We start from the raw sequence: 27841 nt of genomic DNA, 5'->3' as shown, positions 1-27841 counted from the left end.
GTCTGCTCAGCATGTAGCTCATCAGTTTCGTTATACATTTAACACATGACTTCCCGCCCTATTGGTGCATCTGCGTCGATTAATAGGCAAATGCCACATGTGTGATGTTCTAAATCTATTTCGCATCTGCACCACGTCCAGTTACCGGCATGATAGTGAAGCATGCTGACAAACGACTTGCTTGTTTTCATGAAACTTCTTGGACACAAATGTCCAATGGCAACCTTTATTGTCACTCAAATTTGCACTCTGGCAACGTTATTTTCTGCCTGGCCACACCATATAAAATCTGGCTCTTGCTGCGGCAGAATGCAAGCCAAGGATGTCAAGTTCCATTTTCAGTCAACCTTAGCGGCCAAATTGTGGTTGCTTAGTGTCATTGGTGTTGCGCTGCTAAGCACAAGGTCGCGGGATCAAATACTGGCCATGGCAGTCTCATTTTGATGGGGGCGAAATGCGGCCATGTACTTAGATTTAGGTACACGTAAAGGACCCCAGGTGGTCAAAATTAATATGTAGTCCTCCGCTATGGCATGCCTCCTAATCATATCGTGGTTTTGGCAAGTAAAACCTTTTGTGTGTGCACGTGTGTGTAATTACACGTTCAGCGGAACCGCTAACCTCTGAAATTGTGTTCACGGCAATGATGTTCACGGCTAGACTTGCACCGATAGTCCAAACATTTTAATGAAACATATTCGACGCACGAAATATCTGTTGCTGTTTTACAGTGCCTTTATGGTGCCTCTGGTGGAACTGCATATAAGCCCGAATTATCGTAATCAAGTTTATTCAAAATATTAGTCGATAACGTACATCTGAAAGCCAGGGAACATTTTTATCCCTTTATTGTTTTCAAAAATATCTGAGCTTTTTATCGACAAGCGATGTGAAATACTGGCAAACATGCAGCGACCTGTACGTTACTTCACACATTTATTCTGTGGTATTATGCTATCTTAACTGAAGCTCGCTATGAATAAAAAATTATGTGAAGGCACTACGTGAACAGCATTCACTGTTCCTTGATGGGTGTTGTTCATAGTGGCCACTGTGAATATTTCTCATTCATTGTGCACAGATATGTTTGATTAGCTAAATTTAAATTTAAATTTACCTAATCGATGAGCTATCAATGAAAAAGTTGTGGATGGTGTTGACAAATGCCCAATAACAGCATTTAAAATAACCTAGGATTTGTGAATACTTTTTAACGAGAAAGAAAGCTCTTGAAGTAATTAAAGAAATCATTAAAAAGATGCTGTGACCATGACAATGCTTCTGTGCAGCAAAGATAGCATCTCTATGCAAACCTCGTCAAATAGAGACACTAGGACCGAGCGGCCATGCTTTTTTTGTCACTGTGTTGGCAGTTTTTGGCGCGCATCTTTGGTCCCTACCAAATGTAAAGGAGTGAGATCTTGTAACAATTTGCTTTCCGAACCGTTGCAAGGCCGTGGCCCAGGTTTGCACGTTCGTAATACAGTGCAGTCCACTTATAACGATATATCGGTTATAACGATAGGTCAACATGAGAGTGTCATTTTATGCATCAGGTCTATGAGGAAAAAAAACATAACGATAGGTCATTCACCGCATGTCGGATATGACAATCAAAATTTTGCCGTCTGGACGGCATTTTCCGTGCCAAATAATCGTAACATTGGCGTTGCTTAGTTCCCTGAAACGAACGATGTTGAGACGAGGTGATGTTTACCTCCGTAAGTTCGTATCTGCCGCCATTACCGCGCAGCGCGTCCCGCCCCGCCCCCGCGCACCGGAGAATAGCTGAGTAGGCGCAGCGCGCCACAAGATGGCGCTAGCTGCTTCATGCGCGTCGGCCACAGTCGTTCTGAAAGAGAGAGAGGAAAAAAAAGCGACAAGTAAAGCGGCGCGGTGGCACCCGTCCCGCATCTCTCTCTCTCTCTCGCACGATAGCAGGCGAGCAGGCTGACGCCACCGAAGCAGCGTGCAACCAACGATTCAACCCAGTTCGAAGATGGCGCCGACAAAGCGCAAAGCTGTGTCGCTTGACACGAAGATTGATATTTTGCAGGACTCTCGATGCGGCTTCAGGTGAGCGCCCTTGTGAAGAAGTATGAGCTCACCCAGTTAACGATATCAACCATCTTGAAAACCGGGAGCACCGCGATTGTGAAGGCAGGAGCTATCAGCGGCCATGCCGATCAGCGGAAAAGGGGTTAGAGACCCTTTGTACGCCAATGTTGAAGAGGTGCTTTACCAGTGGTTCATCACCAATTGCTTCAAAAAGGCGGGCTTCGTGCGTAAGGACGAACTTCCCCAACCCACTGAGACCAACACGGTGGAAGCCGCTGACATAACCGAGCTCTGGGAGCTCGCTCCTACTGGTTACACAGGTGGTGCGTCAAAGGAGGAGTTTTTGACTGCAGACAGTGCTGCCTCGTTTTGCGATGAGGTCACCGACGAGGCGATTGCCGAAGATGTGCTGTCTCGACAGACGGCAAAGTTGTGCGACGGTGGCGACGGCAGCAGCGACAGTGACGAGATTGACAGTGGCTCCTTGACCCCGACCTCGATATGTCCACACAAAGTGCACTGTCGTCGATCGACTCCTTAATTTATTTTATGCATGCTAAAGGATTGCTGCCAGTGTTTGCGCAGCAGCTGGAATCCATGCACACCGCGGTTGTGAAGCTGAAGCTGCCGCAAAAGCAAGTGTAATTTCAGACTATTTCGGCGCGTCTAACCCTTGACACGGGTCATTGGCGCTAGAAATAAAGTGTTTTTCACGGCCTACTTTCTACATCATCTGTTCTTTAGAGCAAGCAGCGAATTCGAAGCTGCAAAGGTATGTTCCGCGTTTTTTTTTTTTTTTTTTTTTTTTAGTAACTGCAGTCCAGATATAGCAATCATTGGTTATATTGATCATATTTTTAGTCTTTCTCGATATCGTTATAAGTGGACTGCACTGTATACACAAGTCATTGATGAGACTCTGAGGCCAATTGTATTACTGGTTGTGGGGACGTGTTGTCACATATTTTTTAAACAAATTTGCTGGTAGGAGAAAGAGGAGGCATTTTCTTGTTATTTGTTAGAAAAAAAGTACCACACAAGACCTAGGTCACTGTATATGCTGTTATAGGTAATTTATTGACGTATTCCACAATAATTGTTGTGGCACCATGAATAAGTAAGGTAGTACAAGTTAGTTCATTAAAACTAAATATTAGTTGTGTGCTCACAATGAAAAAAACAACTAGCATTAACACAAGCCTATCAACATAGAGTGGGTGCTCTCACTGAAAACCCTCGGTTAGTTTTTTTCTTGGCCACTTCATGCTACAGTCAGGCGCACGACAACTTTTCCCTGTCATGAATTTTGCTTGCCATGCAGGCTTCCGCAGAAATGATCTGCCGTAACCTAATAGTGTTCTGCAAAACCAAATAAGGAACATATTTTCTTCATATGCCTATATTTCACTCTTATTGACCTTTACCAAGCTGCTCCAAAATTCGTATTTACTTCTCTAAAACAGACAATTCCTGCTCCAAACCTGTTCCAAAGTGCCATGTTTTGCTGCTCCGAAACTTCTTTGGCCACTTCCATCCCCGGTCAAGTTCTTACTTATTTAAAATGCTTTGTAATCATTTTTAATTGTTGCTACAATGTGACATCATAGGGAGTTGGCCAAGTCAGCGCTGTTTGTACAGTTAACATATTTGCTATTCTAAAAATGTGATCTAAGTCTGGCTTCACATTTTCATTTAGTTTCCTGTCAAGAAGGGTGTCTCCAAAACAGTACAGACTGTTGATAAGAAAAAGCTCAGTGGAAATGAACTATTGTAGGCTGTGAGTTTTGCTCCTATGGACAACAAAGTTGTCTTTCACTTTCCTGTTCAGTTTCCCTTTATATTAGAAATTAAGTTTATCAGAAATATATGTATTTCCCTCATCTACTAATTATTCTACGGGTCAGTTTAAAAGCTGACAAGGATGGCGATGTGGGCATGTTGGTACATCTTGACCAAAGGTGGCAGAGTGCAGGGAAACACGAGGACAATTGAAGCCACATTGGACGCACAAGCGCTATGTCATTGCGCTCAGCCACCTTTAGTCAATTTAAAAGCCTTTGCTGTCCCAGTGCCTTATTGTCTGCTAGCTTCATATTAATAAAAGCTGTGTGCACCCAATGATTATCGTAACATATTGTACTCGTCCTTATTGGTAAGCTTGAGCAGGCTTGTTCTAAGTGCTACTGTGTTAGCAGAAATGTAACACATGGAGGGGACTTTTACGTGTGGGAGTTTTTTTAGAAGTAATTTTTATTAGACAGTTCTGTTGAGATGCTGCTGTCCTGCGAGTCATTTAGTCGGGGAGTGAGGTCATAGCAGAAGTTACTATGATTCATGTCACGGGAGTTCCATATTTATGGATGTGGTGCATATGTGGGGCCGACATGGTACTCAGTTTTTAGTTGTTAGTTTTTCTGTTAATATATAATATACATTGAAGAATATGCAGGGTGCAGTTATGATCCTTTGCTCATGGACAGCAGACAAGGGTTGCTGGCAACATGTTTTATTTTAGGCTAAAGTTATGTATGCTAAGATTTCCATATGGAAACTTATGGGAATGCAGCAATGTGCAGTGACTGATGGCTTTGGTATTTTCTTTTAGGACCTTACAAGTGTTCAGAACCTTCTAAAGAAGCATGCACTTCTGGAAACTGATGTTGCTTCTCATTCCGTGAGTAGCTTATATTTCAACTTGTACTTTCCATCTATTTGCCATTTCAAAAGCCCTTCTTTTGCTTTTCAGCCTCCTTTTAGAATGCAAGTATTTGTTTTGAAAGCTATATTAGATTGTATATGGGCTTCTTTACCTCCTGTGTTGTAGACTGTGTTGATTTAGCTTTTGAGAATTGCATTCGTCGGTGTTCGGGCAGACGCTTTCAGAGTCTGCTACTCAATAAGTCAGTCAGCCTGCACACTTATTTTGCATGGCCAAATACCAAATTAACATTCCTGCGCACAGCAATTAGAGAATTTTGAAATGGCCATGGATAACTGCATTTGTCTTTAGAATATAGATAACATTGGTATGAGTGGAACAATAGCCTTAGTGACTTTAGTGGAATTCCACGCATTAACTTGTCAACCGAAGCTTCTTTTGACCATAAGGTTGTTTTCTGTTTCAAAGAGAAATACTGTCTTCTGCTAGAGCAACACGTTCCTTGCCCAGGCATTTGCATTGCCTGATGCACATGATGCACTTTCATAGCACTGCAGACGTCACGAGCGACTGATCGTATGTCTGAGATGCCGCCCCTATGTCATTGTTTAGGAAATTGACTAGAAGCATGACCCCAAAGCCAACTTTATCCAAAACTGATGATGGACCCTTTGCCTTATGCATTATTTTCGAATAAATTCTTCGAATAAGGCTTTTTCTTTTTTTGAAGGGACATCAGCCCATCTAGGCAAGTACAAAAATTCATTGAAATGAACATTTATATTTAAAGAACATACTAAGAAAACCCGCCATGGTGGTGTAGTGGCTAGTGCATTGCGCTGCTAAGCACGACGTTGCGGATTTGGTTCCCAGCTACAGTGGCTGCATTTTGACAAAGGCAAAATGCAGAAATGTTCATGTACTGTGCATTGGGTGCACAAGAACCCCAGGTGGTCGAAATAAATTCAGTCCCCCAATACATGCAGCATACCTCGTAATCAGATAGTGGATTTGGCACGTAATACACCAGAGCTTAATTTTAAATTTAACATTCCAAGAAAATAAATTGTGTTCATGGAAAAAGAATGTTGGCTTCACTGCATGGCTTGTCGGTATTCGGGGCGTTGTTGAAGGAAAGGATCTAGAAAAACTTTTTGAACATAATTCCCTGTTCCCAGTTCATCACCAAGCTATAGTTTGTGCTATACCTTGTTTTGAACTATATTACATGAAAGTCTCTCTTCAGTCTTGACACCACACTCAGGTTTCCTTTTTTGAGTTTAGCAGTCCTTTTAGATCTTTTTGAACACACATAGCAGCATTTTGTAGGTTTTTAGCATTTATATATGTGGAAGAGATATAACTTCAGAAGCGATGAGTCACACTTTTAGGTTGTCTGACTTCTTCAGAAAATTTTCCACCATGAAAAATGATACCAACCAAGGATGATGCCATTTTTCTTGTTGGCATTAAAAATAATGTTAAATGCCTTTTATAGTGCGATCTATTAATTTAAAAGAACATACCTAGATGCATGGAGCTTACCTTCGGTGGCGGAAATCAGAGCAGAGCATATGAGCTCAGCTTGTCTGTGTCAAGTACAGGGTTAAACTGCAGCTGCACAAGAAGTTGATTCTAAGGGAGTTTTACAAATATGCAACTATGCATGCCATAGACACGTATAGGTTGCCTCAGTTAATTAGATCAGACCCTCTAATTGACACTCGTTTTTCAAGAAAAGCAAAAGGTCAATTTATATGCAGTGGTACATAACAGCAATTTTAGCACAACTGTATTTCAGTTGTGGAATATAATTATGACTAGCACCAGTTTTAAGATGTTTGTTTCAAAATTCTATGGCATATCTTGCAGTTCTATAAAGTTCTGTCCCACAGTGCTTCAGAGACGTTTTCTAAAGATATGGTACCTGGAAGGATAATGCATCTTGCCGCTGATATGAAGATCAATATCTCGGAAGTGGTGCTTCTTCCAGGATTCTTTTGTTTGCATGCCTCAAGCACTGATTGGCTTAATTCTACAGTTGCAACATGCACTTCAAGTTGCCCATATCATGTCAGATTTCACTTTTATGGTGCAGCACAGTATGGAGAATCAGATGAGTTGGGATGCTTTCCCGAAATCTTTGTTCTTCACCAGGATTTGTTTAGCACAGGCAACTCAATTTATAGGTGGTTTTGGTTGGCTTCCGAGAAAGAGTGAGAAAATAAATGGAAGGCAAGGAGGTTAACCAGGACTGAGCCCAGTTGGCTACCCTGCACTGGGGGGAAAGGAAAAGGGTGAGAGATTAAGAGAAGGGAAAGTCCACTGTGGATATTGCGGATGCAGTAACAGTCTTCCGTTTATATTACTGACGGTCACTCAGCCTGGATCAAAGACGGTCCCTCAATCTGGTAGCTTTCAAAAATCGCCGCCATGTCAGTGGCTCATTCTCTCGACCCATCTATGCAACTGTGGCTGTTACCTGGGCTTCCACAAAATAAGTAAACACTGCTGTGCTGCTTACACCTGGGCATTGCATTCACCAATGCATATAATGTTTGATTGGAGTGGCTGATAGCACAGAGTGCAATAACTGCGCTGTCAAGGAGACTATAGAACACCCACTGTGCTACTGCCCATCTCTAAAAATGAGATATGACCTCTGCACAGCTCCAAATCGGTTGGATCGAAAACCATTCACCTGAACAAGATTCTGGTACCATGGCCTCTCATATCGCAGCTAGAAAAGGCTTCCGAGAAGAGTTTCTTTATTTGTGAATCACAGCTGTACATGGAATTCTCATACTGAAGCTTTTTGAAGAGCATCTTAGTTGCAGTAGCTCCATCTGTAGATACACCTTATTCTTGGTGATTTTTTTTTTTTTTGATAAGGCAGACATAGTAAGCTTATTTATTAGTCATTGCAGAAGTGCTGCATATGGTATCTCTGTGCAGGATCGTGTGGATGGCGTGATGATCCAGGCACAGCAGTTTGCAGATAAGGGCCACTTCGATGCACCAGCCATCATGGCAAAAAAGGCAGCCCTCGTGGACCGATACAATGCACTGCAGGCACCCATGGCGACGCGACGCCAGAAGCTGCAAGACTCCTTGCGCGTGCAGCAACTGTTCCGTGATGTTGAAGACGAAGAAGCCTGGATTCGAGAGAAAGAGCCTATTGCTGCTTCCACTAATAGAGGTACCTTCTGTAAAACAAAAATCCACTTTTGTGAATCGCATGCCAAGAACTTGCCCACTACCCACAGCAGGGGCTCACTGGCTATAATATTACTGTTGAGCATGAGGTTGCAGGTTCGATTCCTGGCCACGGCAGCTGCATTCCAAAAGGAGCAGTATGCAAAAATTCTCATTTTCTGTGCTTTGGGTGGACCACCCAGCTGGTGAAAATTAATCCTGAGCCCACCGCTACAGCATGGCTCATGGCCTACTGTGCAGCTTTCAATTTTAACTGTCTTACTTTGTTGTTTGTTGCTGATCTTGGAGTATGCTGGCTACTCTAACATGTAGCAAAGGGTTAGGTCAGAATAAAGTAAACTCTCGCAGTGAAAGATTTTAAAGCACAATGCAGAAATTAAGGATGCAGTATCTGAACTGCCTGCTTGAATTCAGTATGAATCGCATTAGGCAATCAGTGTGTTCTTGTATGACCCAGTATCCTCATAAGGATTGGTAATGCCTACGCACAGGTGTCCTTGTACTTGCAAGCGCTTCCTCCGAGGTGCTTTAATCTATTTGAGTATCATGTTCTTCATAGTTTCATTGTGCAGTTAAACTTATATGTATTGAACTTCAGTATAACGAAATTCTCGATATAATGAAGTATTTAACTTTCAGTACTGTATGCACGTATAATATGAACCCGCATAATATGAACCCGCACCCACGTATAATATGAACCCGCATATAGTACGAGATGAAATTTTTGGGATGCGAAATGGAAAAAGTTTTTTATCCGCGTATAATACAAGTTAGAAAAACTCGAGGAAAACATTTATTTAAATTGCGCTCTGCACTTCAATCGCTGTCTTTTTCAGCTGTGCTCTCTTCGGATAGTTCCTTGTCAGACATATCTTCCCAGAGGTACTCATCCTCTATGTCATCGAGCACGTTCGAGATGCCGCACTTTTTGATTGCACGACGCACAAGGTCCTCTGGTATGCTGGCCCGTGCGTCCACAATCCACTTGCGTAGCGTGGCTGGCGAAGCCTGCTTCAGCTGCCCGGTCCATGTCACTGCAGGTTCACCTGAGCGCATCCAATCTGCGTAACACCGCTTGACCTCGTCTTTGAACAGCTTGTTCACACAAACATCTAAAGGCTGCAGCTGAGACGTCATCCCACCCGGGATAACGACGAGTTCAGTGCCGGATTTGCACAACAGCCTCTTCACTGAGTCGGCCAAATGGCAACGAAATGCGTCCAGCACGAGGATGGACAGGAACAACAACAGTGTGCCGGGCCGCCTAGACCAGACGGACTTTATCCAGTTGAGCTCAAGATTCTCATTCATCCAGACTTTCTCATGTCATCTCACGACCACATTTTTTGGCAGCTCCTCACCTTTACGCACTGTCTTGTACTTGAAGACGACATAGGGCGGGAGCTTGCGTCCGTCTACCGTGCACAATAACATGCCGGTAACTTGGGTTTTCTCGTTGCCAGTGAATCGGGCATAAACTTGTTTAGAGCCCTTTTCGTGCATGGTGAGAGGCGATGGCATGTCCAGATAAACCAGCGTTTGGTCGGCATTGCCGATTTGCTCTAGCATGAAGTTCTTGGACTTGAACAGCAAAATAATGTGGCGCTGGAAAGCCACGAGCAGCTCTTTGAACGATTCAGGCAGCTTTTGCAAAATCGAAGTTCGGCGGCTTAAGGAAAATCCAGCATGGCACATGTCGCAATAAATTCAGTGTGTGCTCGCTTTGAAGGCAGAGCTCAGTAGCCCTTTTTCTCTTGCAAGCTCCTTAGCTTTTGCCTGCATAAGCTCCACGCTCACAGCTAAATGCGCGGCTCTATGCTAGGAGAATGCCAGCAAACTTGAGAGTAGGAAAAAAATCGAGAGGCAGACATAGACAAAGAGACAGGAGGGTGGCTGGACTAACAACTGAACTTTATTCATGAAAACGACGTCCCCCAAGTCCGTACTGAACATGCGCAGGCACAACCAAACAAAAACACGGTCAACACCATATCTATACACGTCTACAGTTATCAAGAAATAAAAGCTCTTTCTTGGTTAGGAACACAGATGGCGCGCTTACACACTTCTCGGGGCCAAGTTTATAGATGCGATAGGCTTCAATCAGTTCTCTTTCCTGCTGAGTCTTAGCCTTCGCCAAGATTGAAACGTCATTGAAGATAGGATTACAACCGCACTCCTTACAATGCAGCGGAAGATTACCTCCTGTGCCTGTGGGTATTAGATTTGCATGCTCACGCATGCGATCATTGACACAGCGGCCGGTTTGTCCTATATAATCTCTACCACATGTCAAAGGAATACTGTACACTACACATGTGTCGCACGTGCGGTGCTTCACAACATGCTTGGTATTGCACGTACTCTTTCGCGAACTGTGCTGCGAGACTCTACGTCGCTGTTGGCGTACGAACTCCGTCAGGGTGAGTTCGATTTCCGGGTATGTCCCACTCTTCGGGCCACGAAAGAGTCTTCGCGCTCTGCTGCACGCGAAAAGGGCTGTCTCTGTTGATGCCAAACTGCCTCCCGGCCGCACTGTTGCTGATGTCCTGTTTGGCTAAAATAACCTTTCTCTTGAAAGCAGCCAAGTATTGTTTTTGTGTTCCGGACATCTTGGTCCTTCAATGCAGAATAAAAAAGATGCACTTCGCGAAGCGTAGTTTGCACGTGTTGGGATAAATGGGGATAAGTTGGCGCGTGCCTCGGCTGTGGCTGCGCATGGCGGTAAGCACGACTGAATGCAAATGCAGCCGCACCCCCTGCGTAGTTAGAAATAATCTGCTGCGTGTGCAAAGAGTGGGCGTGCCCAGACTGCTTGGCGACATGTAAGCTGCCTCCGTGTGCGTATAGTATTGGAAGTTGCAAAATCTCGAGTTTTGGTGACCCATTAAATCGAGAGGCAGATGAAGCATGTGCTCCCCACTGCCGGCTGTTTTCATGATAGCATTGTCCAAGTACCGGCGACGCTATTGGCCGCGGTGTTGGAGTGCACATAAAAGTATGGCTGGCTTCGCTGTGGAGGTATCAGCGACGTGGCATGAAACTGTATCATTCGTCGCTAACTCCCAACTTGATCAAAATGAATTGTTTTCTCACTCAAATTTGCTTTTTATTGCGAAAGCAATACTGCTCGAGGTTTCCGCTCTTGGCCGTCGTCCTGGAGAATCCACCATTGACCTTTAGCGTGACCTATGTGTGACGTCATACCAGCTGTGGAAAAGCGGGGCCCCAACTTGGCTCGTCGCGATCGTCCCAGCGAATCCTCCACGCACCGCTGCCGTGGGGGAGGCGCTCGCTCTATGTGACGTCATGCCAGCTGTGGAAAAGCGGCCCCCAACTCGGCTCGTCGCAGTCCCAGCGAATCCTCCACGGTATGTCGGCTGATGTGTATAAGGTGAAGCTGCAACGATGTGCTGCAGCTAAGAAGCGGTGGCGTGCGGAAGAAACGGATGAAGAGTGGGAACAACGTTTAGCTAAACGGCGTGCATATTATGCAGCCAGGCGAATGCATTCAACATCTCTTGATCTGGGTGCATCTACAAGTATCATGCATGCTCTCAATGCTGACGCGACTTTGGCGACACCTGATCGTTCGACAGCAAGCCTTATGGATGCTTTAAATGGCGACGAGACTGCATCTACACGTTTGAGTGGTATGGAACTCTGCAACCTGAACAGAAGATTGCTTTCGCAATCCACTAGGCTTAGCCAAGCTAAGCCTCTGCCAATTTTTTCGATTGCCCGATAATTCGGATAATTCTGCGGCCCCTTTCTGTGCAAGAAAAATCGATCGGCGATTGTAACTATCTGCATTAAAGGTCAAATTTTAATACGAAATTTTAATATAAAGAAGCAAATTTCCAATTTTACCGACTTCGTTACAGTGAAACCTTGTTAAACCGTAGTTGGCCGGAGCTCGGAAAAAGTACGTACTAAACGGTTGTACTGCTTAACCGAAATAGCCTGAGATTGCCCACTTACCTGTAAAAAACGGAACTCGGAGAGAGTGCGATGAAAGGGGAAAAAAACATGCAGTATTTATTCACTTCGCGCGACAAGAGGGTTATTTTCGTTTAATGCCGTGGCGGCCTAGCAGCGATGACAACAGCCTCAAACTTACTGAAGCTGCGAGCCAGCTTTTCAGCCAGCCCCCTCTTCTCGGCAAACACTCGCATGGCAGATTCCTCGTTGGCGTTGCATGTTTTCCGTGCACGCGGGCGGTAGCGCTGCAGAAGTTGTGAGGCGCCTTTTTCATTGCGACTGGCTGTTCTCGTCGCGACGATTGCATTCATGAGGCTGACGTAACGCGCAGCTTCTGCCACTGCCGGGCCTGAATCGCCCGTGCTGTTGCTTTCCATGTCATCCTCATCATTGTCGCTAAGCGACACTTCGGCAAAAACAATGGCAACGATGGCGCAAACCTCGTAGCTGGCATCTTTTCGCGGTCGCAGCAGCGCTGCCAAGGAACTGCTTCACATTCGAAATGCCACACACCGTGGTCAACAGCAGATCCCTGTCGCGTGCCAGCGCCGACTTCGTGTCAGATTCGATAGCGCGAACGATGTCTAATTTTTCTTCTATGCTGAGCACCCAGCGTCTTTATCCAAACTTCGGCATAACACGAGTCCTTGGTCGCACGACTCCACAATGCTCTCTGGCACGGTGCCGAAATGATGTTGATGTCGATTTGGCTTCACATGCAAACGCACGGCGTGCTTGGAGGCCGTTTTTCCGATCTCTGAGGCTTGTTGTTCTGCCAGGCCGCCCGATGGAGACGACGCACCGCCATGTTTGCGCTGCGAAAAGTGGAAACACTACGTGCTAACCGATACATACACAATAAGCTGCTATGGTTTATGCGGATACAAAACACATTATGTTCAATGGCCACTGAGTTGGGGATTTCACTTTTTAAGCGGGTATGGTTTAACGAGGTTTTACTGTATATTGAAGTTTAACTGTATATTCAGGCCCTATTTTCTGCGGCCTCTGTACTTTTATTGAAGGTTAAGGTGCAGCGGAGCATTGCTGTTTTCACTGTTTGCCAAGGTCCAGCAAAAATCGCAAAAGGTTATGGACTCACAAAATCGCTTCCAGGCCACATTCCAGCAGTGGCAGGAAGTGCTGGGGACTGTGCATTATTCACTAGGTGACTATTTCGAAGGAGTTGCTGTTCAAACTTTAGTGCGTAATGTATTGTCAACACAGCTAGTCCTGAAACTGTTTGTTGCACCTTCAGATATCACAGTGAGCATGTTTAACACTTTTTATCATCGCTATGATGTTCAGTGTATCCTGCATGAAGAAAGAAGAAAAATATCTGGGGGGGGGGGGGGTGGAGTGTCGCATAATTTCTAAGCCCAGTCATTACAATATGTAAAGGTTCATAGGAAAAGGGCCCTTGCTATGTGTTAAGCAAGCAGTAACTTCAAAGTGTTTCACATGTTGCAAAGAGCATGGAGTGGGCCAGTTGTGATGCAGCCATCTTTAAGAGCTACTAAGTACCAAACACTGCGTCGACAGGTCAAGTAATTGCGTTAAGGCTTTTTTCCCAATAATTAATGTACCAATGGGCCCCCAAAGACGAAGAAAAAGGAATGCACGCCGTGAGAGGAAATTTGCTTGCTGGGGCTGGCTGCACAACATGTTCACAGGTACTGGGCTATGCTCTCCAAAGAGCTGCAGAAAATAGTGCCTGCTTCTCTCCACAATCTTTCTCTTTCTTCCTCCTAGTTTGTTACTTCCTCCATGATATCCTGGCTTGATATGAATTGCTTCATATTGACTTACGACAAAGCCATATTGTGTTAAAGCAAGACCTAAATGTTTCTTTCAGGACGTGACTTGATTGGAGTGCAGAACCTTATCAAGAAGCACCAGGCAGTGCTTGCAGAAATCAACAATCACGAGAACCGTGTTCGCAGTGTCTGTGAGGCCGGGGAGAACATGGTGGCAGATGGTCACTTTGCACATGATGAGATTAACAAACGGATTCAGAATCTCAGTGAAAAGTGGCAGCAACTCAAAGTGAGTCTTTCAGCCTTATTGAGCCTTATTGTGTAGTAAAAGCTTTTATATGTCATGTGTGTTGCACTGTATCATGCTCTGTTCTTTTGCGCTCAACATCACCTGCTTCTGCAAGGTAGTGCAAAGTTGTGCACAGATGTCATTATGCTGTACTTATTTACATAAACAGATTGTGTTTCTTGCGGTTAGAAGTGCATTTTTTGTAACTAAACATCTAACATGAATGGTTAGTGAACTTGTTCATTGAAAGAGCTGTGGAACTGGGGTGTGTATTTTGTCGGGAAGCAATGTTGGCCCCTGCCTCCACACTTTTGTTTTCTACAGTAGTGAATGTAATTTCATTAAAGGAAACTGTTTGCTGACAAGTTTTTTACTAAATAGCTACACAGATACAGTATATTAAAGGGACACTAAAGGTTAATATTAAGTCAACGTGGACTGTTGAAATACCATCCCAGAAACCTCGAAACGCTTGTTTCGTGCGAAGAAGAAACTTACTTTAAGAGAAAATACGTTCTGAAGCGTCCGCATACCTCTAGCGCAGTCCAAATCACCCGCCCTCCGATCGAGGAGTATTGACGTCATGGTCTCATAGTGACGTTGCGCCGTCGGTGAGTAAAACGGCTCCCGCAGACGGCACTACGGCTTTTCTCCACAAAACGCAAACGCGCGGCCAGGAACAGAGCCAAGACAGAGCCGACAGCAGCGCGAAAGCGGAACTATGGTGGCTAGCGGAAGAGAAAGCGCACAACAATAAGCTGGTTCTTTATTTTATGACGCAAACTTCGACACTCGTTGCAATGGATGACCCTGACAATGACACATTAGCTCGCAATGCTGGGCTCGAGTTCAGCGATTTAAGCACTGATGAACGTGACCTGCTGTTGAGGGCTCGCGCTGCTGGCGTCGTTGCGTACTACTACGAAGACGGCCTGCTTCGGAAGGCACTTCACGCGACTTCAGTAAGTCGGCGTTGAACTCGTAATCCTCTGGAGGAAAGTGCAGCGAGCACACTACGTGATTTCTCGGCTCTTTGTGAGCGCGCTGTGGCAGAGGCACGGCACTTAACCACTTCGAACGGAGAGGTTCAGTCGTTGGCACACAGTGATTAGTAACATTGGATTCGCCGCTGCAACTGCCCTTGGCCAAGTTCCGCGGACCGTTCGTGCATCCGATGACATCACATGGACGTGGCATTCTCGCTGCTTGTTCAAAGTGCAAGTTTTGCGAGCCAGCAGGACCACCGCAGTACGACGCGATAAAGAAACTGAAACTCCAAAGCTCGTGCGGCGCAAAGTCGAGCGCGCAGAGTTGAGCAGACACGAAACCTTTCGATCCCCCATACTACTCAAGAGTAACGTCACAATGTTATTTTTTTCTTAGAATCGAATAGAAGTAGATAAGCAGCATTTTCTTCCGTCTTATAATCTAATTAAATGATCTTTTTAATACGAGTTGTTGAGTACTAGTGACATAAATTATGATGAGTGCTTTCGTCATCAGGCTAGTACCGGAATGTCGCTGGGGGTCTCAAATCGTGTCATGCATTTACCTCAATTTCTTGGTTACTAAAGCTCTGTTCGTGATTATATTGACGCCTTAGACGTTCTAGAGCATTGCTTTACCACTTTAACTTGAATTTCCGGTAACCTTTAGTGTCTCTTTAAAGGTCTGTACAATGTCCTCGCATCATGCATTTTCTTCATGTGACCATATGGCAGAGGTGATTAGCTTTGACATTGTATAGTGGGCTGTTAACAGCTTGTTTCACTTAAAGGGCCCCTGAAACGGTTTGGACTAATTTTGTAGACGCGTAGGGTACAGCTTAAGTAGAACATTCGCACCACAATTTAAGTGAAGCGTTACGTATTAATGGAGCTACAAGCGGTTACAAGTTACCCTCCTCCCTAGCCATGCTTTTCCTCCTCAACTCATTCGCCGAGCGATTGGCGCTAAGCTCCGCCGTCACTGGTTCTGCGTCACATCGTCCACTTCCGGTTGTTTTGGAGCATGCCTGCGCGAAACCTCTCCGCTAGCTGCTTGGCCTTCGACCCCAAGCGAGAGCTATCGAAGCAGCGTGCGTTGTGAGCATTCTGTCGCAGCGCCGAACGTGTCTGGTATTCCGGTAACCACACACGTTTTGACAGAATGGTGGCGGCATAAACTCAAGCTGATGAAGGAACTTTAGCGTAGACGTACGTTAGCTGCCTGATCAGTCTCCACGGTCCAGCCACCTGTGGCGCAGAGCTTAATCAGCCAAAGAAAGAGCTAATATTGCTCTAACGAAGTGTATAACATTTTAAACATTTACAAAAACGTGTTAACGATTACACTCCTGCAAAAAAGTTACTCCAGCAGCAAATACATTTTGTTACTGCTACTGTGTCTGGTTGAGCTCTATGCCACCAGGTGGCTGCACCGTGCAGACCATTCACATTTGCGCTTCTGTTCATACTATGAAACGACACGCAAGGAGACACGGCCAGGCCCTGTCCCCTTGCGCTTGCGTTTACCCTAATACCGGACTCGCGAAATGCTATTGTGTTAGTAATCTTTTGGTGTAAAGTGACGGCCGCAATCGCGCAAATCCTGGCGCCGATAGGATAGCGGCAGTCCGATGCACTGCAGCCAGACTGCTCGTCTACTGGCTTGCAGAAGGACACGATGTCGCAGCTTGACATATTGCCAGTCGCTATGTTTGCTGTCCACAACGCAAGAAAGTGGAATCATAGCGCTCGCGAAAAGACAGACCAACACTGACGGCGGAGCTCTCATCATAGACGCAGCACATTGTAACACAAGCAGACAACACTTGCTGTGTGCCGGAAGTGCTTAAGTGTAGTGAAAAATTGTTCTTGTGTATTCCCTTTATGTTACTTTCTTTTTATAAAAATAAAATAGCTAACATTTCAATTATTAGGAACATCATTTGTTTACCATAAAGTTGGAAAAATTATTGATCATGCGCCTTGGTCAGCCAATCGGATAGCTCGCCCCACTGACGTCATATAGGTGATTTGCCTCATATGGGTAGGGGCGGCTTTATATTCCACTGCGCAGTGTGCTTCGATCGGCAGCCATGTGCATTTTTAAAACCTTATAATAAATTACACGCTTTACGCGGGGTACTTAGATGCGTCAATTAATGACCAGAAGGTCCTACTCTAACGACTCAGTACGTTTGTAGAAAATCGTCAAAATCGTTTCAGGGTCCCTTTCACTTGAGCCAAACTTCACACATGCAAATGCTACATAGCTGGACAGAACCAAGGTAATGTTGTTTGCCGTTGCTTGGACATACTCAGATAATTTGTTGCATTCTGCCTAAATAGATTAGTCTTAATTAACTTCTCAATTATTATAATTTGATGAAAAGTGTAAATGAGAAAATTGTAGAGCAACATGAGAAACTGCCAATACAGCTCTCTGTGGCCCAATACGTGCTACATGTCGTTTTTTTCTAAGCATCAAAGAAGCCCACAAATACACTGGCAGTGCCTCGAGCGGCCAGTCGTGTGGCAATTGATGTTTGCTTGTACAATATTTTAATTCTAGTGTGCCTCTCTCCTAAACAGTAACTTCCGTTGATTTGACTCTGGTTAATTTGATCTCGACATAAGGTGCCGGCTGGCACCCATGCATTTGCATGGGCCTGAACTTTCGTTATTTCGACCCTAATTAGCTTTCGCAGAGTAATTCGTACTTGACCAGTCAGCATGCATGCACCTGATCCCATAGTGACCCTATGTCTTGACATGGGGCCACTATAGACAGACCATAGCGTCTGTCTTGATACAGCTTACAGGACAGTGAATGCATTGAACACATACCATCTCATATCAAAAACGTCTATTTTTGGCCTGCCCTAGGAGCATCTGCAAACAATAACGGTAGCTTACAATGTCTGATGACGGTATTTATCCGTTTTTAATGAGCACATTTTTTTCCGTGCAAAAATTTAACCGAAAACCACATTTGTGACGTTCATATGCTTTGCTGCATAACACGGCTGTATTGCGGCGAAGCTGACTTAAGAAACCAGCTGCCACTGTGCAACATGTATTAACCCTTGCCTATGTTTTTCAGGTGCGCGTTAGATTTCTGCTTTGTTGAGGAGCTTCAATGTTACATCTACGTTAGTTCTCTACTTTGGACACATACAGCGAGTGCACATTTGATTGAGGGGCATGTTAAATCAGGCAAATACTGGAAGGAATCAGTGGTATATTTTGATATTTTTTCTACATCCTGTTAATTCGGCCTGCCGGATAATTCGATTAATTTCATCGGTTCCGTCAGGGTCGAATTAACGGAAATCGGTAAAACTTCGGTTGGGGCTGCTTGGTACGTGGTAATTTGAAGGTGAAAAATTCAGTGCAAAACCTAGGACAACCCACAAAGAAGAGACAAGACAAGCACTGGCGCTGTCTCATCTCTTGTGCTTGTCTTGTCTCTTCTTTGTGGGTTGTCCTGGGTTTAGTGCTGAATTTTTCACTTTCGTAACAATTGGCTGTATTTCAATTCTGATCTCGACATCTCTGAAATACCACCCTGCTTGAAGCTGATGCACAGTGGCTTGCTTAGAGTACCTTTCTTCTTTTCCTCATCCAGCATTTGTTTGCATGGAAGCCATTTTCTGGACTTATTTTGGTCTGCCACTTGCAGATAGGTACTCATTCTACATGTGATTGATCTGCAAGCTACCTTTTGCATTTTCATGTGCATCATGCAGAGTACAAAATGCGTGACATTAGTGCTTTTGATACTGTTGTAAAAATGTTCCAATTTCCTATGTTGTATTGTCTCTTTTGTTCTTTTGCAGGACAAGGCCTTGCAACGGAAACGGGATCTGGAAGACTCACTCCAGGCTCACCAATATTTTGCCGATGCCAACGAAGCAGAGTCGTGGATGAAAGAGAAAGAGCCCATTGTTGGCAGCCAGGACTATGGCAAGGATGAAGATTCGGCTGAGGTCTGCTTCTGTTTGTAAACACTGCCCTTGTGTTTGCTTTCGCAAAAGGGAAAAATTGTCATACACCTTAGAGTAGCAGGAAACTACAAAGGTAACCCATATAAGATTCTTCGAAAGCTTCAGTTGAAGGATTTTTGTCCTTCTCCAGGGATAAACTCCAGGGACCAAAGGGAAAAACTCAGTGTTCCTGCACTTTGAGTTGTTGGTTAATTTGACCTCGCTCCGCCATCTGTTGGCCTCCTGGTTAGTGAAGGTGGTAGATTGAGCACCCCAAATAGGCTTTGGTCTCAGGTTCAATTCCCAAACCAGGAGTGTGAAAGAGACCTATATAGGTTTACTTTGTAGCTTCATGCTACTGTCAGTTGGATGATAATTTTTCCCTTTCAAGTTGTAGGAAAGTGTCATCTCTGGTTTTCAACCTCATTCTTATGATGGCTCTTTCTTTTTGTTTTTTTAACATAGCCTGAAAGAGTAGTTTTCACTACAATCTGCAGAGTAAATTTGCATTTTTTTTTTTGTACACAGCTATGTTTTTCTCTGAATTTCTATAAAGCACAATGTGCATACCTAGGTAATAATTTAAGCCAGTATAGTTGAACGACCCTCTTATAATGATACCAGTTCTAACAATATATTGGATACAACAAGGAGCAGTCTATGCACACTCAACTTTTTGTGTGTCTTAGGACAAAATAAACTGTTTACTACAATGCTCCCATGCTGCATTATGGGTAGTAACAATTAAATCTGGTTACGGCTGAAAAAAAAAATCCTTTGAAAGAAATGTGAGCCACCGCATTTGACTGCAGGCCCCACACCTTCGGCACACCCACCTTTGTGCCACGTACCCCGCACAGCTCACTATTGTTGCATTGCTTGCCTCGCATGCCTCTCTCATGTCTTTCTTCTGCCCCTCTGACGTCGGTGTGGTTACCTCATGTTATTTGAGGGATGAAAGGGAAGTGAGAGGGTGTTGAATCTCTTTTTCTGGTGTTCTAAGTTGACTGCTGCTTCTGTCCTGCTCCTAAAGGTAACTGAGCGTTCATAAAGTGCGTTCATATCTCACACTGACTTTTTACAGCGAATAGCTTTCTTAGGCCATTTCGTCTGTTTTTGTGGTTGGCGGTAAGAATTTCACCGCAGATGCAAAGGGTGCAGGCTCTCATGAAACAGTTTTGGGGTGTGTTCATAGCCAGCAGTAAATACATCAAATTAAAGGGGCCCTGAACCTCTTCTTATCGAAGAGGAAAAATGAATTTGAAGGTAAATTGGGCTATTTCAGAAATACTTTCCACAAAAATTACTTCATCGTATTCAGCAGAAGCGGCATTATTGGCAATCAACCATCCCCTATGCGGTTCTTCTGCTCTTATATATGCCTTGCGCTGCGAAGGCTATGGTGGAGCAGGGCATGTCCACAACGCTCCTGCAGAACATCACTGTGGCGCGCAGTTCAAAATTTATTTTGGGTGTTCACGTGGATGCGACCATTTCCGATTTTCGTGCCTACGAGGCGCCAAACGCAGTTGTCCTCACCAAGCCGCAGTGCACTTAGCCAGCGGACTCGTCGCGGCACCTCGCGCAAGCCGCGGTATCTGTGCTACGTAGCAGACCACAGCTACATGCAACTGTAGTGTATATGCGCAGCATTTGCTTTGTGCACAACAGGGTTTCAGCGGCTGCTCGCACTCGTATGCTCCAGTGTAGCCGTGCTTCATGGTGTGGGCCTGCTATGACCTGCACCAGCTTGACCAGCCAGCCACATCCAACTTGCAAATTTGAAGCACTGTCAATAGCTCATTATTAATCAAAGTCTGCCAAGTCATCTAACCAAGAGTGGCCAGGAGTGAGCATTCGCTGGCAAGCATGCATGTGGTCTGAGCTTAATTTTCGCATGGTTTGAGGCTAGTTGTGTGTTCAAACTAGTCTAAATGCTCCAGACCCAACGTCTATGACATCGATAAGCAGGGTGGCCAGTTTAATTCCTACCTAGGCGGCTGTGGCCGAGTGTGAGCAGACGATAGTTGGTTTCTTCCAGAAGTATGTAATTCTTATCAAAGTTTGAAAACAGATTTTCGCTTCCTTCAGCCTGTTTATTAAACTTGGTCAATAAATATACACATTAACAGTAGGAAGAAGCATACTGGTCCAAACACCCTTCTTGATTGACCTCAGCTATTGGCCAATAGCAGTCGCGCATGGGGATCTACTGTATTACGAAATAAAGCATCCAGAAAGAGTGAGGAGCAGGCTTTTGTTGAATAGAGATTGTTTGAAAAAAAGTGACCTTGTGCTCCGCTTGTGATCTCCACTTGCCGCGCACAACCGCAAAACTTGGCTGAGATGTTAAACAGCAGCGGGTTGCTATCCACGGGTTCTTTAACCAAGTTCAAGGGGTGGTTCAAGGCCTCTTTAGAGAACCTTTGATGCTAACATAGTTCTCGCAAACTTATGAGTTGTAGATATGGAATTTGCAACAGCAAAATAAATATTTAGTCAAATTTTATTAAACATTCAGGGCTATTCCAATAGATGTGAAGATAGCCAATGGGCGACTGTGGGAAATTAGCTTTGGTCCTTTGAGGGCGTGCCTTGGTAACATTGTTGTGCATATAAGCGAATAGCTGTTTCTCTGCACTTATTGGTACACCGTCTCATCATGATAGTTTTGGGACCTATGAAGTTTTAGATGTTGTGGTGGAGCGCTCGGAAAGTATTGCGTTTCTCTTGTTCCACCGCCCTCTCCCACTGTGTTTGGTGCAGGAGAGGGCTCTGGAACCACTACAAATGTACTGGCTAACAGTTCTGTTCTATACAGAATTGTGCAATGGGACAACACACTTCCTAAATGTCCTCACTGCAACAAGAATATACCTTCAAGTGCATCATTCCTTTAATAAAGTGAATAGCTTTCTAAAAGCGTTCAGTCATTTGCTGACATTGACAATTATCTTGGATGGTTTCTGCACAGTTTTCTTAAAGGGAAGCTGAAGAGTCTGTCGAATTCAATAAGACGCTCATATACGGATGCAGGAACCTTATAAACCATTAGGTAAAATTTGGGGTTTTTTTTTTCAATTAGGAGCGACGTAATCGTCGGTTAAAATTGCGCTGTAGCTCCGCCCCCCGTCGAATGCCGCGCGCTGCTGCTGACGCTGACGATGCGAGAAGAGACCGGAAACCGCGGTGTTGTAACGTCAACTTTAGTGTTTTGTTCCTTCGCAGCCTGCGTGACCGTGCCTGACCGTGCTTGTTTCTGCTTGCGTGCCATCGTAATCTGCTTCGATCGACCCTGCATTCCTGCATGCCTTTACGACTTCGGTTACGAGTAGTGTGCGGATGGCGCACAGATGAAGGTCACTACACGTACTGCATGAACCGGGAAGCTTTTCACGCGTTTAAACCGTCTTTGTAGATTGCCGACAGCTTTGGACAGCGCACAAATGCCGACGATCGCATCCCCGCTTACGTTCCACGAGGAGGCATGCAGGAACACAACACTACAGTTGTTTGACCGGAAACGAGCTCACTAGAACGGCGAAAGATCGGAGAGACCACTAGATCGCTTTGCAAAAAACATACTCACCAAAGAGCATTTCCAACACGAGGAGATCCCAAGACTTCGCTCTCGTTCGCGTCGAAAGCACTGCTCGCACCAGCATCGTTTGCTTCTTCGAGAGGCCGGCTCTTCGCAATCGGCTCGTACATGTAGGGAGTAACGCCGAACTCCTCAGAAAAACGTAGTCTCTCTAAATTTTCCATTACCTCTTAATTTTCCATTACAGCACCAAACTACCTGGCACCGCGCTTCATGTGTAGCGGCAGCGGTCAGTCACTAGAGTTGACGTCACGAGGCGCCCGACCAATCACAGGCGGAAACGAGACGCGCAAGCTGGGCGTGTCCGCTGCTGCACTTTTCGTCGAAATAAAATATATTTGCGCTTTCTTTCGCTCAATTTCGATACGATATTCGAATTCAGAGGGTTGAAAACCATTATGTACACATGTTCACTCATGTTTTCTGGAAAACCTTTCAGCTTCCCTTTAATGCTCGCTATTTGCCCAGCCTCATCTTTCAGTGTTGTGTATGTGGTAGTTTTTAAGACTTTGGATGTTCGCAGGTTGAATGGTATTCTGGTGTTTAAAGATAGTTGATTCTTTATTTGTTTGTTCCTTGTCCTTTTCTTTCTCTCAGGCCCTTCTGAAAAAGCATGAGGCCTTGATGGCTGACTTGGATGCATTTGGCAACTCGGTGGAGGCCTTGAAAGAACAGGCTCAGCTGTGCAGGGTAAGAACATGGCTGATCTTTAATCTCATGGGATTAATGTTGATCGTATCTTTCTTTTTTTTTGGTAAATACAATGTCCCTGTGTTTGACTGAAGACAACAGGAATAAAATGTAATAGTTCAGAAAACATGCTTTGTTGGTATCCTTAGTGCTTTAAGTGGTAATTATTAGGGGTGTGCAAATACCGAATAGTAGATTTCGAATCGACTCATGAAACAAATGCTGAATATCGGATGAAGTATAAAAAATTCTCGCAATATTTAATGCTCACAAAAAAATTTTGCCAAAGAAAATATGGTGCTGCACCTGCTCGGAAGTCTCCTAGCATTGCATAACAAGAATCTAGCAAGCTATCAGTGACACAGGCTCATAGAAATCAATACATACAGCACGGTCTAATCTTGCTTAAGGGAACACCAAATAAGTATGCCAGAACTGTTTAAAGCTTAGTTCTAGTATATGAAGGTCTGGACAATGTTTTGTTCTATCTATAGAATTTCTGTTCAATAGAATCGAGTGCTTTCTTTCCCCTCTTAAACTAATGAATTAGCGACGCTCCGTTGTACTGAATACCAATGAGGTTCTGTTTAATAGTGGCTTTGAGTTTTGCAGCAATCTTATTTATTGCATAGAAAGTTTTGCTTCCCAATTTTTTTCTCCAAAATGCAGAAGGGCTATCAAAACTTTACGGCAGGTGGGTTAACGTAAGGCCAATCTGCACCACAGACTAAAGAATCGCACGTCACGTGACTCGCATTGCCGGCACCAACAGCAAAGAGCAGGCACCCGTCCACACCATTTCATTGTCAGGTTTGGCGTGATTTGCCACCGGTCAGAGATTCTACAATCTGCAGGGTCACATCAAGTTCACATCACACCCCCCGCCTCCTCCCCATTCATGTTTACCGTCACCGCCTGTGCCAATGCCAAATCACCGCCAAATCACCGCCTGTGCCAATGCATGCAATGCCAATGCGGCGGGCCATGACACTATCGTGCTCACCGTGTAAATCCAAAGCTAGTTTTGTGGTGAGCTGCTCAAAGCTACAAAAAAAAGGGGGGGTGGAGGGGGGGGGGGCTACTGTGAAAGCACTAAAGGGAACACATTGAGAAACTATTGATTCACTTTTGTTTCCTAATGTAGTCCCCCATGTGGTCCCCCAATGTGTTCCCTTTGGTGCTTTCACAGTAGCCTCTGGAAGTGTTGTGGGCTCCCCAATTTTTTAGTGGAAACACACACATTTAGAATCATCACAATCACTTTATTTACTCCATTGACAAACGAGGTGATGGTGTCGCTTCTTCCGTTTAGCTTTGGCTTCGCATTTACAAAGATTGGCGTCTTCCTGCCACTTTGCATGCCGAGCAGAAAACAAGCAATATAGTCGACTCCCGATAATTCGAAGCCGCTTAATTGGAATTTTCAGTTAATTAGAAGTGAAGTGCTGGTCCCATCAGTTTTGCATGTTATCCTATAGAAGAAATCGCTCGATAATTCGAAGTCCTCATCCAGTAATATTGTTTAATTGGAAGTTAATTTTCAGCCGGGATCCTCGAGGTGACCGTCATTCTTTGGTAGAATGTACAATTTTTCAAGTGTTGCAACAGTTTCGTGCTCCGCGTTGGTGTCGTCGCCACCGCAGCCGCCCGCAACGCCATCCTTCTTGGAGCGGCGCGATTATTCATTGCTACGGCTGCCGTGGCCTCCGCGATCAACTCCGGCGGGAGGCGAAGCGGCTTCCGCCGGAGGCCACGCGCGGCTGCCACTAGTGGCCGGAGCTGATCGCGGAGGCCATGCGGGTGCCATAGGTGCACGCAGCGCTACATACTGGCAGTGGCGAGATTCTGCGAGATTAGTCTTGTAGCATGCGCAGCGTATGTCGAGGCGTTTGTTGGTCGAGCGCCTTTGTGCGGGAAGCTCGTAGGCTAGGTTGTTCCACGGGGTACCTAGTCGCGCAGTTTATAGCCATGGCAAACCGTGGCTCTTATCGCACGCTCGACCTGGCAACGAAAGTCGAGGTTTTGAAGGAAGTTGAGAAGGGAGGTGCCGACAAACAAGACATAGCGTGGAAGTACGGGATCAAGCCGAACACGCTCTCAAACTACATCAAGAACAAGCGCACAATAATGGATGCATTTGAGAACGACAAGTTCAAGACTTCTCGGAAGCGAATGCGCACCGGCGCTTACCCAGAGTTGGAGAAGGCTCTGCTGGTTTGGATTAGGGAGGCCAGGAGCAACAAACTTCCTCTCAGCGGAGACATCGTTGCGATGAAAGCTCGAACGCTTGCAGCAATGTTGGGGATCGATGACTTCGTTTCGTCAGATGGATGGCTGATGCGCTTTAAAGATCGCCATGACCTGGTTTTCAAGAGCGTGTGGGGTGAAAAGGCGTCCGTTAACCAGGAAACATGCTCTACGTGGAAGGACGGAAAGCTGTGTGAATATCTCGCCGAATACAGACCGGAAGACATCTTCAGTGCAGATGAGACTGCACTCTTCTGTCGGCTTCTACCAGAGAAGACCCTGACATTCAAGGACGACGACTGTGCTGGGGGCAAACGCAGCAAGGAGAGAGTCGGTGCTGATCGCGGCAAACATGACTGGCACGGAACGTTGTCTGTTACTTGTGATCGGGAAAGCCGCGAAGCCGAGATGTTTTAAAGGCGTGAAGACGCTGCCTGTGGACTATGAGGCGAACAAAAAAGCGTGAATGACAGCTGAAATCTTCAAGAGCTGGATAAGCAAATTGGACCGCAAGTTTGTTGCTTCGGACCGCAAGGTGTTGTTCCTTGTCGATCACTGCAGTGCTCACGTGAATGTGCCAGCCTTGAGTGCAATACGCCTCGCATTTTTGCCTGCAAACACAACGGCTGTTTTGCAGTCAATGGACCAAGGCATCATCAAGAATGTTAAAGTCCTGTACAGGTGGCACCTCCTCGAGCGCATGATTTTGTGTATGGATAGCTCCACAAAGTACGAGGTGAGCCTGCTTAGTGCCATCCACATGTTGGCGCGAGCATGGGATCGTGTGAAGCAAGAAACAACCGCAAACTGCTTCAGGGCTTGTGGTTTTGTGGCAGCTTCTTCGGAGGATGCCTCTGAAATTTCAGCGGAGGAAGCGTCAACAAGTGAGCTTGGCGGCACTGATTTTGGTGATGCTCTCGGGGACGTCAATTTTGAAGATTACGTCGCCATAGACAAGGCGGTCGAAACGTGCGGTGCGCTGACGGATAGCGAAATTGTAGAGATTATTCGGACCCAGGAAAGCGACGATGACGTTGAAGGCGAGCCGCAACCTAAGGCTGCCGATGTAGCTGCGGGCCTTGCTCTCGCGGAGCGCTTCTTTGCCGCTGAAGGTAACGCGAAAGAAGCGTTCCGCCACATCTACAGCCTGCAGAACTTGCTTTCAGCAGCGCGATTCAGCAAGAAGAAGCAAAGCAAGATGACCAACTATTTTTCTTAGAGAAAATACTCGATTTCGCCACAAATAAAGTGCTGTTTTTTGTGTTTTGTGCTTAATTGGAAGTTCGTTTAATTCGGAGTTTTTTGCGGTCCCCGTGAACTTCGTATTAACGGGAGTCGACTGCACAAACAAGTGCAAACAAGCAAAGGGCAGAAAACATGCAGTCTTTGTTCACTTCGCGTGACAAAAGTATGTTATTTTTGTTTCATGCCGCGGCAGGCTAGCAGCAATGACGGCGGCCTCAAACTCACTCAAGCTACGTGCCAGCTTTTCCGCCAGCCCCCTCTTCTCGACAAACGCCCACATGAGGCTTATGTAACGCACAGCATCTGCCACTGACCGACCTAAATCGCCCATGCTGTCGCTTTCCTTGTCATCCTTACCACTGTCATTAGGTGACACTTTGGCAATAACAGAGGCAATGATGGTGAAAAGAACCTCGTAGCTGACGTATTTTCGCAGTCACAGCAACATTGACGAGCAACTTCTCCTTTGCATTCCAAATGCCACACGCCGTAGTCACCAGTAGATCCCTCTGGCATGCCAGCACAGACTTCGTGTCACGTTCAATAGCACGAACAATGTCTAATTTCCTTTTATGCTGAGCACCCGGTTTTTGTCCTAGCTTGCACAACACCACAACACTGGCCACAACGCTCTGACTCTGGCACCGCACCAAAATGATGTTGGTGCTGCTTCGCCCTTCCAAGCACCCTCTCCGTTTGCACTTGGAGGCCATTCCGATCTCTGAGGCTCGTTCTGTCATGCCAACGTACAGCCATGATTTCGCTACGAAAAGTGGAAGCACTAAGTGTTAACCAATACTAACGCAATAAGCTGGTACGGTTTATGCGGATACAAAACACATTATGTTCAATGCCCGCTGAGTCGGGGATTTGGCTTTACTACTTTTAAAATGAAACTGCTGTTTAAGGGGGGACACGAGTCTTAAAAACCAAAAATCACACGAAAGAAAACTATTTTTGGGAACTACTTGTTTTGGCATCTGTAATGCCTAATCTACACTGTATCAAAACGATTTGCCCACAAACGCACTATAAGTGTCCGAAAAAAAATTGTCAGTGTGCACGGTGAGAAACGACCTCAAAATTTCGCAGAAACACCGGAGTTCACGACGTTATTCCTCGTGTT

The 27841-nt window shown here is 45.3% G+C and overlaps 1 protein-coding gene across 1 annotated transcript in view; it reads left to right on the top strand.

Annotated features, from left to right (window-relative positions):
• Positions 1–27841, top strand: part of alpha-Spec (alpha spectrin) — a 174954-nt gene that overhangs the window by 50829 nt on the left and 96284 nt on the right. The window contains exons 17-21 of the mRNA XM_075691147.1: positions 4664–4732; positions 7673–7916; positions 13773–13963; positions 18786–18935; positions 23131–23223. Coding sequence (XP_075547262.1) covers positions 4664–4732; positions 7673–7916; positions 13773–13963; positions 18786–18935; positions 23131–23223 — 747 coding nt within the window. The remainder of the gene's footprint in view (positions 1–4663; positions 4733–7672; positions 7917–13772; positions 13964–18785; positions 18936–23130; positions 23224–27841) is intronic.

The sequence above is a fragment of the Dermacentor variabilis genome, chromosome 1 (assembly GCF_050947875.1).
Source record: "Dermacentor variabilis isolate Ectoservices chromosome 1, ASM5094787v1, whole genome shotgun sequence".
Lineage (NCBI taxonomy): Eukaryota > Metazoa > Arthropoda > Arachnida > Ixodida > Ixodidae > Dermacentor > Dermacentor variabilis.
Note: the sequence above shows the minus strand (reverse complement) of the source record. Positions and strands in the feature narration are given on the sequence as shown.